Source organism: Equus asinus, chromosome 25, assembly GCF_041296235.1.
Source record: "Equus asinus isolate D_3611 breed Donkey chromosome 25, EquAss-T2T_v2, whole genome shotgun sequence".
Lineage (NCBI taxonomy): Eukaryota > Metazoa > Chordata > Mammalia > Perissodactyla > Equidae > Equus > Equus asinus.
In genome coordinates, this window is record NC_091814.1 from 51,650,756 (window position 1) to 51,664,237 (window position 13,482).

Consider the following 13,482-nt stretch of genomic DNA (forward strand, 5'->3'; position numbering starts at 1 on the left):
AGTTCAAGTCAGTGGCTGAAGAGTGGCCCCAGATTCAGCCATACTGCCGCGGTCTCTGGTCTAAAGCCGTACGCTGGTCAATCAGGCCAAACACCCTAAACCGTGCATTCTGTCAGACTTCAGTTTTTAATGCCAGCATGTTTATTCCAGGCTTTATTGTTTCATTAATTGGCAGAGGAACACTTTGACAGTTATTAACATCTGCATACAGAGTGTTTTCACTTTTGATCCTTGTAAAACTCCTGGGAGCTAAGTAATGCTGTTCTCCACATTTTAAAGGTGAACATATCAAAGTTCAGAGAAGTTAAATGACTTGCCAAAAGTCACAGAGCATGATATCCAACCCAAACAAGTCCCCTAGCCCCTCAAACTCTACATGTTTAAGATCTCAAAGAGGCATTCACTTTTTTTGTAAGTGAACAGCAGAGTCATTTGGGGCTGGCCACTGGAGGATGAGACTGGTAGGAAGAGAATTTGCAGATGGCTAATGACATTATGTGCCTACTTTGTGTCCATGACTTCTGAAATATATTTTTAGATGTAATTTTTATATATGATTTATTTAACTTATTATTTTGTACTATTTTTGAGGATCCCTGCAAGGCAAGGATTATTATTTTTCCCATTTCATAGATGCAGCAACTGAGGTTCAGAAAGCTTATCGTCCAGAGATACATTCCAATGAGTAACAGAGCCAGGATTTGGACCAGATTCTTTCCACCACTTGGTTGGGGAAAGGAAATTTTTGGAGGGAGAGAAAGTATTTTACTCCGTTTTTCTATTTCCAATCATTTGTCATTGTTTTCTGGCAAGGTCATCAGGTCTGTTTCTGAAGAAGGTGTCAAGGAAGCAGCCACTCCTATTCGTGTTCATGGGCAGCTGAAATGAGCTGCATCACGCTCTTCCCTAACAAAGCACCAGCTCCCTTTAAAACCACATCTATGGCCCTTTGTGGGGAGCGTTTCAGGACGCCAATCAACCGTGCGCTGCTTCTAGTTTACACGTCCATGACCTCTAACCCGTGATAGAGCACCATGAAATTCGATCTTTTCTAACCAAATGCTGCCCTTGGGGACCACGCTCCCCCGACACACACACACACACACGTATGCACACGCGCACACACACACATGCTGATTTCAGGTTGCTGTGTTCTAAAACAGTCTCTTCTCTCCCCCTCTGCCATGCCCCTGGCAGCCATTACCTGCACACCTCTGCCAAGCCCTCGGAATGGAACAATGACCTGTGTCCGACCTCTTGGAGATTCCAGTTATAAGTCCACATGCCAATTCACCTGTGATGAGGGATTCTCTTTATCTGGACCGGAAAGATTGGATTGCACTCCATCTGGACACTGGACAGGTTCCCCACCGATGTGTGAAGGTAGGATGCCCTGTCTGTCCTTTCTCTTGGCTTCTCAGGTAACACTACAGCATGAAGAATCGCCAGGGATTCACGTAAAGCTGTTCTTAAGCTAAAAGAAACATACTCTCCACAAAGCATGGTAATAGGGACCAAAAGCTTTTCTCTCTCTCTCTGTGAATATTCTTATAAAAGTAACTTTAGTTAAAATTTCACAGTTTTATAGAGTGTTTTTGTGTCACCATGGCATTCGATGTCCACCACAATGCTGAAATAATGAGGAAAGGCGGTATCTTCTCCTTCTTAGAGCAGGGGGACAGAGGCTCAGGGAGATGAAGTAACTCGTCGAAATTCACGCTGTTAGTAAGTGATGAAGCTCAGCAATGTCACTGGGACTTTTACTTCTTTATAAAGCATTTTTCTACTACACTCTTCATTCACTCATTTCTATATTGACCTTCATTGAGCACTACTAAGCCCCAGACCCTGAGCTTTTGTGATTTCATCACAGCCCCTCGAGGATCTCCCAGTCTAACTATTTGGGTCCTTCTCTCCTCCCTCCACATCTTTGTGGATTATGAGCTCCCTGAGGAGCTCCTTCATCTTTGTATCCCTTACAGCAACTAGACAGAGTAAAAGTGGGTGTGTGACAAATATCTGTTGAATTGAAGCTTATCATTTACTGGTTAAATTTACTCAAGCACAAGCCCTGTTGATGGCGAACTAGTGGATCCTGCAAGTAGGGGCCAGCTCTCACCTGTCTTTGATTCCCCAAAACATCCGGCTGACACAGTACCAGCATATAGTATGCTCTAAAATGGAAGTTTACCAGATTAATTAATTCATAGCGCATGTTTACTTTCAAAAGACACATTGATCAAATTTACTGCTTAGTGTACTCAGTAACAATGAGACCAGTAATAATAGCTAATATTGATTGCTTGTGTAATAAGTACCAGCTATTTCATAGGCATTATCACATTCAGTCCACACAGCAATCTTTAACATGATTATTATTATCCCTGTTTTAAAGATGGAGAAACAGAGGCTTGGAGAGGATAAATAGCTGGTAAAGGTTGAATAGCTAGGAAGTGTGGAGGTAGGATTCAAATCCAGGTCTAGCCTGATTATAGGGCTAATGTGTTTAACCACTACACCACACTGCCTCCCAGTGGCGGGTTTCTAAATCCCGAGTCAGCCAGCAGTCAATTCACGCTTTTCCACCGCCCAGCTTGCAGCTGTAACTGCTGAAATAAACTTCAGAAATGACAGTGCCTGGTGATCAGATGAGAGAATATGTTGACAGAAATCTGTTAGTTTATATGAAAAAAACTAAAATCTTATTTATTCCTTTTTGTGGAATGAGCACTGGATTAATAGCCAAAGACCTGTATTGCCCTTCCCCGAAGTCATGTGCCATCTAGAAGGTCATGTCACACCCTTGGGCTTCAGTTTTCTCGATTCCAAAAGAGGAGGAGTGGACAAGATCATCTTTGAGGTCTCTTCCCTGGTCAAGAATTTTCTAGGTTAAAGAACATAAAATGCTGCCATCTGCTGTCGGAAAGATACAGTACAAGCCACGCAAGGGATCTAGAACACTGATGGTGATAGCATTAGGGCTTGTGCTTCATCACTTATTTTCCACCCACTCATTCGTTCTTCCCATGACCTTTATCACGAGCTCTGTTTTCCCACAATGTGTTTTAAGGCTAAAGAATTAAAAAATCCCTAAGAATGGTCTTACTAAAGTTTTAAATCATGTGTGGAACCAACATCGTTGTTAAATCTGTAATCTCTGAAGCCCCTCTTTTCTTGCCAGCTCCCTTTCCTCCATGAGAGGAGGCGTTTACCCCCCCACCATGCGGGCCCAACCCCCCAGCATCTAGAACCAACCCCAACCACGGGGCAGCCCCTTTAGCGAACTGCGGGCCTCAGAATCGTCAACCTTGTCTGAGCCTCATCTTGAGCTCTGGGCTTTGTACCTGTGTTTCTACCTCATTCTCCAAATTTATTCCCTAGATTTAGGCAAATAGTTCCTCTTCTTTCCCATATGCCTGAGTCCATGAATTTTTAACTCTTCAGCAAGAGGGTTAAACCAGAACCCTGAGTTTTGTGTAGTGTTTGGCAGAGTCCGAAGCTCTATCAGAGGGGCGCGGGGCCACCACGTCGGCAGGGACCGGGTGGCAGATGGAGAGCTCAGTCTCCCGCTTCAGAGTGCAATGGGAGAGTTCATTTTTTGAGGTATTTCCTTTTTAGTTAGAGCACCAGGCCCTGGTCCTCTGGACTTGGGCTCTCCTTTCCCTGAACCTAAGCGGCACTGAATTGCTTGTATCTCGTTGCTGTGTCCCTCATGTCCCCATGCTGGGCTGCTATCCTGACGCAGGCTGCTGCTGTCTCAATCACGTTGTCATTGGCCCTCTGGAGACCAGGCTTGCTGCTGGACCCGAGTCCTAATGACCAGCCTCACCGTGGTGGGGTGGGGAGGGTCCTGGTTCTGTGTCTCTGTGCTGGCTCTGCTCTCCTGTCCTGTTCCTGCTCACAAGGCCTGAAACAGAGCAAGTTGGTGCCCTCTAAGCTCTGATCTGGCTCACGCCTCTATTTTTTTGTCTCCGCTCCTCCAACATTTCTCTGACTCCACGGGGGTTCCTAGTCTTTATGTTTAAAGTTTGAGTTGGGAACAACCAAGTCAGTTAAATTTATTTATACTGTTTCTAAAAAAATTCTTGACAGAACTATATCCAACTCAAGTAAAAATACATGATACAAAGAAACAGAGAAGAATTTACTAAATCTATTTGAAATAACATAAACCAGTATGTTGTAAGTTGATGATAGAGTGCCAGTGAACCTAATAATCCATGAATTCACATGTAATCATGACTTACTTCATGGATTACAAAAAAATCAGTGAAGACAGCACTGCCTTGGAAGTCCACGAAAACAGAGCATTAAGCCTGTGATAAAAGCAATGCTTATCTGTCTTCTGTCCTTCTTGCAATTACCCAGTCTTAGGTAAGGTTTTATGGTAGGCTCATGGATATGACTCCTTTTTAAAGGAGGCCACAGAGGCCGCTCTTTGGTAAAAATCTCTTCATCTACATCTGCACTAGGCCCCTCCACTCCAACAGCTTCCTTGGTAACTCCACAAATTTAATTCAGCCCATGTTTGCTGAGAGCCTACCACGTGCCAGATCGGGAGTAGGCCTCTGTGTGCCTCATCAAGGCTGCCCCTCAGACAGGAAGACATGCTTCCTTACAGGATTCAAAGGCAACTCCTTAAAGTTATTTAGAGGCCTTTGATTGGACAAGGTCAATTTTTACATATGATGGTTCAGAGGCTTCTGTGGATACAAAAGGCTCTATCTATAATCTTGACAGAGTAAGACTGACAAAATTGGGACCAAGGCCACATCTCCCAGGTGGACCTAATGCTGTAGTAATTCTCCTTGTATGTTAGGGGTCACTTGAATCCTTTTTTTTTTTTTTTTTTTTAAGATTAGCCCTGAGCTAACATCTGCCGCCAATCCTCCTCTTTTTTGCTGAGGAAGACTGACCCTCAGCTAACATCTGTGCCCATCTTCCTCTACTTTATACGTGGGATGCCTGCCACAGCATGGCTTGACAAGCAGGGCATAGGTCTGCACCCAGGATCTGAATCGGTGAACCCCAGGATGCCGAAGCAGAACGTGCAAACTTAACCGCTGCACCATCAGGCCAGCCCCTTGAATCCATTTTTTAAAATAGTAACTCCTCTTGTTTCTTTTCAGACCAGGTAAAAACACTTGTTAGAATGCATCCAAATTAAACTGTGCTCACTAACTTATTTGCTCACTTGACAAATATTTTTAGAACCCCTACTATGTGCCAGACCCTATTCCCTGAGATACAGTGCTGAAGAGCTGACAAGGTCCCTGCTCTCATGCAGTTGACATTATGCATTTTTGGGGGCTTAAATACAAAGTCCTGGGAGATATGAAAAAGTTATTCTAGTGAAAATGTTCACAGATTACATAATCTCTATGACTTATACCAATAGATATATTTAATAAATGTTTGATAAATGGAATTGATCTTCCAGACACGGATTTATTCATTACTCGAAAATTTGAGAGTACTAAACTAAAATTCAGTATGTTACTTTGGCTGTTTGAATGGATTCATGCAATAAGGATCCACAATCCTTTGGTGAATAGCCTGTCACTGAAAAAATGTGGGCCAGTGTGTAAAAGCCAATACATAACTCGTCCATGAGGCATTACGTAGGATTTCAAGAAGTTTTTTAAAAACGCAACATAGCTGAGCAAAATGAGCCTTACCTGACCAAGACATTACTTTCAGATGGCCTTGAATTTAGAGAAAGAATAGTCACTCAGTTTGTCAATAACCCAATATTTGTTGATTAATAATAGTTTTACGTCAGAAAATTTAATGGAGAGACAGACATGAAGCTAAGAGAAATATGTAAGTGCAATGATTTATAAGAACAATTTTTCAGGGAAATGGTTAGTGAATTAAAAATTCATTTACTCATCTACTTGACAAATGCTTGTTGAGTACCCCCTCTCGAGATCCTGCAGTGTGAACTGTGGGACACAAAGATTTATGGTTCTTGGGTCTTCAGAGCTTTCCATCTAGTAGAAGAGGAAAAATATGACATGTGATATGACAGCATGAGTTTAAACAAAAAGCTGATGCATTCAGAGAGGAAGGCTTCAGGCTCCAGTGATCAGCAGAGGCTTTGGAGAAGCTGTGTTCGGTTGGATCCTAGCGGATGGGTGGTATGTTAGTCAGTTAAAATAGAAATTCATGGGGGCTGGCCCCGTGGCAGAGTGGTTGGGCCTGTGCGCTCCGCTGCAGGTGGCCCAGTGTTTCGTTGGTTCGAATCCTGGGCACGGACATGGCACTGCTCATCAAGCCACACTGAGGCGGTGTCCCACATGTTACAACTAGAAGGACCCACAACCAAGAATATACAACTATGTACTGGGGGGCTTTGGGGAGAAAAAGGAAAAAATAAAATCTTTAAAAAAAAAATAGAAATTCATGGCCGTGGGAGCCAAGAACCAGGACAATCAGTTCAGGAAATGCCCAGGGACTAATCTGGCTTGACCAGGAGGTTTTGAGCTTTCCTGTGCTGTGGAACTGTGGTATAAAAAGGACAGCTTGGGGATCCAAATGGAGGAAATAGTTTAGGACAGAAGATGATTATTGCAGTTTTAGATGTGTTGAATTTGAGGATACAGCAGGATATCTAAGAGGAAGTAGTTTCCAGCAGGAGGAAGGGCAGAAGTGAAGTCCTGGACTGCACCCATATGGATAGGACAGTGAGAGCCAGGGGAGGCAATGAAGTCTCTGAAGAAGAAGGTGTAGAGAGAAGAGGATGAAATCGTGAGTTCTTGGGCATGACTGCTCTACTACTTGATTTCTTCATTTCTGTGACTTCTACCTATACTCCTCTCTGCAAGCCCACCATCCCTCCCCTACCCTCTGTAGTAAAGGACCTGCCATAGTTGTTGTGGAATGCCTGCTGCCTAGCAAAACACCTGACATAGTAGGTGCTCAATAAATATTTGTTGAATACGTGAATGAATTAATTTGATCCAGAACACAGCTTCTGAATAAACTTGAAGATTGTGAAATTCTTGATTTGATCCTCTAGCCATCAAGTGCCCAGAATTATTTGCCCCAGAGTGGGGAATCTTGGATTGTTCTGACACTCATGGAGAATTCAATGTTGGCTCCACCTGCCATTTCTCCTGTAACAAGGGCTTCAGGCTGGAAGGGCCCAACAATGTTGAATGCACAGCTTCTGGAAGATGGACAGCACTTCCACCAACCTGCGAAGGTAAAATAGTATACACTCACTGAGATAGCTCTTCTTCTAGAAATTTCTTCAACAAAAATAACAGACACTTATATAAGTTCCTACTAGGTGACAAGTACGCATTATACTATTATTATTGTGAAAGCTCTACTTCTTGTTAAGAAATGGGTTATTTCTTGAAGTCTAGGAAACACAGCCTTTGGATTAAAAAATTATAAGGACTGAAAGGATTTCTAAAAATATTTGTGAATAAAAGATATATTGATTCTTAAGCAGAAACTTTCTTTCATAATTTTGGATCCTTTTTCTCAAAGAGCTTTATTGAGTTTCTTGAATGGCCTCCATTGTCTCATTGCCAGGAGGAGTACAAGGAACAGAGGTGCAGAGATGTCAACCATCATCTTTCTGCCACATGGCAATTTGGTGACAAAGCCAGTGGCATCATTCATGCCTACATTTCATGCTGACCTTTGGCCAGAGGACAATCCTATCTCCCAATAAAGCAGCAATGGACAGGCAATTGGCCTATGCGTATTTCACTTTCTCCTGAATTTCTTATATTTCTGCACCAACTCCTCAAGGTTTTTTGTTTTGTTGATCCCGTTTGTTTTTTTCTTAATATCAGTAACATTGAGCCCCCAGTTTCTTCTTCTGGCCAGAAGAATCATCTCTCCAATGACCCTTTTAAATAATTTTTCTCATCTGGTTTTCCACACCTGAGATAAATAGTTTTCCTTAACTTCCTTAAGGAGCTATTGCTAGAGTTACCCTTAGTATGAAAGGAGCAGACGGCAGTTATGCCGTGCTAATCTTAATTCTGTTCTGCTCCTTTTAATTGGGAGCTCTCTAAATTGAAACATTTTCTCACGACAGGTGAGAAATCAGTTCCTACTCCAGAGGTGCGATGCCCAGCTCTCATCACTCCAGAGCAGGGAACAATGTCCTGTAGGCACCATCTGGGAACCTTTGGTTTGAATACCACTTGTTACTTTGGATGCAAAGCTGGATTCACGCTCACAGGAGACAGTGCTGTCAGATGCAGACCTTCAGGACAATGGACAGCAGTAGCTCCAGCGTGCAGAGGTAATGTGAAAAAGAACAAGTAGATCTGATAGTCTCTTCCAGCCAGCACTCAAGCCAGTCATTGGACCTACCTGTTGAAATCCCATCTAAACCCCACAACCACTTCAAGTGGCAACTTCTCCATGAAATTCACAGCAATCCCAACTAGACATAATGTGCGGCAGGCATATCACTTGTCCCCTGTCACAAGCTAATGCCTTGGCACTCAAAGACCTAAAGGAGGAAACATTTGTAAATGACCAAAATGTGTTAGAACAATAAATAAGCTAAACGTGAAACCACCTCTATGAATTGTGAAATACAAGTTGCAATTCTATTGATTACGTGACAGTTTAAACATTGATATTTTCATAATTGGAACCTAAATAAAAAGATAAGCCATGGCTGATACCTCTTGAAGAGCCATCTTCTTATACATAAAGCACTACGTCTCTTCCATCTCTATATTCCCCTTGAAGCATAGCACAGTGCTTTGTAAATGTCACTATTGCTCAATAATGCTTGAGTTATATGTAATCTCTTGAGCTTTAGTTTCCTATCCACAAAGTAGGGAGAATAACCTGAAGTCCTCTGAAAAATAGCTTAAAGAGGGTGGCAGTCTCTAACTTCTTTCCTACTTTCAGAGGCCAACTATGTTGAGCAGTTATTATGTATTTTAATAAACACATGCTGATGTGCCAGGTAATTGCCAATGGTGGTAATAACATTCAAAATGATATTTTTGAGAAGCAAGATTTTGTAAGTAGCATTTTTCTGGGTAAGATTGAGCAATCCATTAGCAGGTATTTATTGAATGCTGTTATGTGCCCATCCTAGTTCTTTTCTATCATTCTCTGAGTGCATATCTTAGTATGTGTGATGTGGGAAGAGCTAGTACGAGTGTCAGAAGTGGCTCGTCTCCTTTCTGATCTATTATACTCTACCTCATCTACTGGCAATGCTAACCAGGTTACAAATGAAACCAGAATTTCTTTTACCTTCATTCTCTATGCCTGTTTTTCCTGCATTCTTTTTTTCTGCAGCTGTCAAATGCTCTAAGCTGCACGCTATTGAGCCAGTAGTGATGAACTGCTCCAACCCCTGGGGAAATTTCAGCTATGAATCAACTTGCAGCTTCCATTGTCCAGATGGTCAGTTACTCAATGGCTCAGCAAGTACAGCATGCCAAGAGAGTGGCCAGTGGTCAGCTACCATGCCAACCTGCCAAGGTATATTTTTCACATGGATGAGGAAGTCACTTTGATACGGAAAATAATAAAACCAGAGTTTCTTCTCTGTAGATTACTAGCAGTGGTCTCACTTTCCATCACTGGGTTTCCCCTGCATTTAGTAGATGTTTCACAATGAATCAAGCAGTCTCCTTGCCTTGTATAGAGCAGCGGGAATTAAACTCAGCGACTCTGTGTAGACTCACCACTCCTTTTTCAGAGCTCAGATTTGTGAAATGAATCCTTTCAATTCTTTATGAACTGCACGTAATACACATCGAAGTTTCAAAATACTTCAAACTGGAGATTCTTTCACTTGGATTCCGAATTTGTTATCTCAGAAGACCTTTGTTTACATTCACCTCCAAAAATACCATAAGTCTTCCTTAAGTTCCATCTGTTTGTAAGGTTTATTTCATCCCCCTCCCATTTTTATTTTTTTCTCTAGCAGCTTGTCATAACTACTTTTTGATACATAACTGAATCTTTGATTGCCCCCCCAAGAAAATTACCCACAGTTTATATTATTTACCCAAACTTCCATTTCTCGTGTTTACCATTTAATTGTTTAATTCCTTTTATTGGGCCCTTACCCTGACTCCTTGGAAATTGCATTTGATATTTAAGCATTGGAATAAAAACTCAGGCCCTGCTTCCCAGTCTGCTGCAGTGGTTTTATGGATTCCAGATCTCGCACGCCGTGTTGTGAGCACCACCAGGACCTTTTATGATCCTACTTGATCGCACATCTTAGAGCTCTTGGCCCCTTCTGGGAGAATGAGGGTCTTCTGTACAATACACTTCTCATGTCTTGCATATGTGTGTTTGTTTTGCAGCAGGGCCGCTGACAATCCAGGAAGCCCTGACTTACATGGGTGGAGCAGTGGCTTCTGCAATAGGTTTGGTGATGGGTGGGACACTCCTGGTTCTGCTAAGAAAGCGTTTGAAACAAAAAGGTAAATAGGAAAGAGCGTTCTCTTTATTTTCTTCTTTCATGTGATTTGAGATGGGGCAGTGAAACCACAGTTTCCATGCTTGAGAACATTTGCGTTAAAAGAAAACAAGGCCAAGATAAGTGATCTTGATAACTGACAGCCCGTCGGAATTACCTTTATAAAAATACAGATCCTCACATAGGGAGATCTGGAGATGGGCCTGGAAATCTAAATTTTTCGAAAGCCTCTCCCCAAAATTCCGATGAGGCCAGTTTGCACACTGGCATTTGGGGGCCTCTGGTCTAGGTAACCTTAGTGTCACCAAAACCAATTGGAAAAATGTCTTGCTTCCCTCCTTCACTCATTCTTTCTTGCAACAGTCATTTACTGATGAACGGGTGTTAGGTAGGACCCAGCATGATGGTCCCCGATATTAAAGAATGTATAATCCAGTGGGCGAGATAGATAGGTGAAGTCAGTGCTAATAGTGAAGTGTAGTAAGTGTTTTAGGACAAAAATACAACCCAAGTGTTACTGGGACAAAAAATAGAGGTGCCCCAACCAGACTGACAGGTCAGAAAAGTCTCTTTTAAGCTTGGAAGAATAAGAGGGATTTTTCTAAGGCAAAAAAATAGAAATAGAGTTCCAGCAGAAAGAATGGCCTGTGAAGAGACCTGAAAGGGTGAAACAGCTGGGAAAGTGCTATGCTGAGCATCTTAGTGCATCTAAACCAAGAAAGGCTTGTGAAGGAAATGAAAAACGAAGCTAGAGGTGTAAGGAGCTGCTGCTTTGTTAATGACTTGGTATGATAAGCTAAGAGATACACACGTTCCTATGAAAACTTGTGGCACTAATGCAGGATTTAAGCAGGGAAATGACCAAAAAGGAAGACCCTCTATGAGGGAAACTGTATTTATCAAACCGTTCATCCAAAAAGAACTCTGGTCTAGGAATAAAAGAAGGGAACCATCCTTTAAGGGTTAAAACATCCTCTTTCTATCTGCCCCAGACACTTAGCCTGTCTATAAGTTTGGAAAACTTTTTTTATAAGCTAATGGAGTTCTGCTTCATCATTCCTCAGGGAAAGTAACTGGGGGCATCAGAGGGGTCAGGAATGTTCAAATCCAGGTAACTGAATGTGACTATGTTAAAAGTCCCTAACAGAGTGCTCATGGAACTCAGGAGTTTCAACACCTATTCTTGACGGCTCAGGGGCAGACCTTGCTCCCTACTGTTAGGCTTTCTCGATTCACAAAGCCACCATTGCATTGAGGCTGTTTTTCTAAAGTGTCTTCATATACTCTCCTGTGAGTGGATGACTAGGACAATAGACAAAGAGTAGCACTCTGCCTAAAGACCAGAACTACAACCAGTCCCTCCACGCAATATTTGTGCTCACTTAGCCAAATCCAGAAGGCAGAGGCAAGGGCTCCTAAGGCCTGGATCCTCATCTCCAGAATTATGTAAGAATCACTATTCCTGCATTTTCTTTAGTTTTGAGACCTATCTAGGACACCCTTTGAACCATGGAGAGAGACCAGCAGCCATTAATCCTCCAATATCTTTAATAATAAATAAATTCACTTGCTGGGTATGGGGAGTTTTCCCTTGACCTGTCCTGATATGATTTCAAACTTCCTAGGATTTGATGACGAAATAACAGGAAAATTCTGCATACTATGTCTCCCTCTCCCGCAGAATCAAAATGCACGTTCATTATCACCTTGAAAGTTCAGTAATGCCCTCTAATAAATATACTTGTTCATTGCCATTTGACCTAATGTTTTCTAAACTTATTTAGCCATAAGATGTTTTTCCCCTTTTATCTACCTATGGGATAGGTATGTTTTAAAGTTTCCACTATCAGAGTCCATTGTTTGGATTAAGACTGGAGGCCCCTGATTGCATGTTACCAGGAGGGAAGACATCCACTGTTATGTTGCTATGGATTTGTTTGTGCTATCAGCTTGCCCAGCTAATGGCTGGGAGAGTGTGACACACAATGCCATGATAGGGGCCTCAAGTGCCAAAGAAATGGGTTTTGAGAACCGATGATCTCAACAACAACAACAACCAAAAATAGTCAAGAGGCTGAAGTCAGGGACCAGACATGAGGGGAAGTTTTTACTGAAAGAGAAGAGGAGGAAGGTGAGAGGACTCTGGAGTTAAGTATTGTCAACTGTTTATTTTAGCCTAAAACAGGTCCTCCGTCTCAGGGGCAGACTGTTCCCAATACACCCCTTATAATGAGCCATCTGAAAAATGAGTCACCGACTTTCCCCAATAATTGCTGTCACAGAAATGATGACCTTTATCCTTCATCTCATTTTTTTTTTCTTTTAAACCAATCATTTGTGTCTTCTTGCTTATTTCAGATGATGGGAAAAGTCCCTTGACTGCTCAAAGGTAAGATGGAAATGTTTTATGATTGAATACATTTTTCTAGTTTGACTTTTTAATTTACAACAATATGTCACAATGATTACACACAACACCCCCTTTTTGCAACAAATCTTTTGCAATGCCCCCTTTACTATTGTGAGGTAAAATATATAGACAATATATCCTAACTGCACATGTTTTTAAAAAATCAATGAATGCCTTAATTATAACATAAGGGAGAAATAAAAGAGAAAGTGATTTCCAACAGAAATGACATGCTAAGCCTGGGATGCAACATCAGCAGAGCTGGCAGAGGCTTCACCTTTGGAGGGAATCTGAAGGCAATGGCCATAAAGGCCTACGGCTAGAATATGGCATTAGCGACTCAAACGGCATCAGAGGTGGTGCCAACACCAACATGGTTTTTCATAATAAATGACTCTGGTGAAGAGTTGTAAAATTGGTTCTAATCTTCCCTCAATTCATATGGCAATTGCATTTTTAAAGATGCAAACAAATATTTAATATTTATATCTAAGCAGTTAAGTGCCAAGCTCAGAGATTTTTCACCTGCATGAATATTGAGTAGATATTCTAGAGTTGTGTGGGGTGTAGGACAATCCCTTGGTGTCCATGCCTCTCAGGATGTCCAGCACCCCTGGCTCCTACCCACTCAATGCGGTTAGAA

General features: G+C 42.0%; 1 protein-coding gene across 3 annotated transcripts in view; it reads left to right on the plus strand.

Annotated features, from left to right (window-relative positions):
* The window catches only part of SELP (selectin P), a 46,527-nt gene that overhangs the window by 31,302 nt on the left and 1,743 nt on the right, over positions 1–13,482 (plus strand). The window contains exons 10-15 of one of the 3 annotated variants that reach the window (XM_014845147.3): positions 1,198–1,383; positions 7,022–7,207; positions 8,060–8,269; positions 9,292–9,477; positions 10,314–10,433; positions 12,788–12,818. In XM_014845147.3, coding sequence (XP_014700633.3) covers positions 1,198–1,383; positions 7,022–7,207; positions 8,060–8,269; positions 9,292–9,477; positions 10,314–10,433; positions 12,788–12,818 — 919 coding nt within the window. The remainder of the gene's footprint in view (positions 1–1,197; positions 1,384–7,021; positions 7,208–8,059; positions 8,270–9,291; positions 9,478–10,313; positions 10,434–12,787; positions 12,819–13,482) is intronic. The other 2 variants (XM_070498006.1, XM_014845148.3) reach the window with 2 other exon arrangements.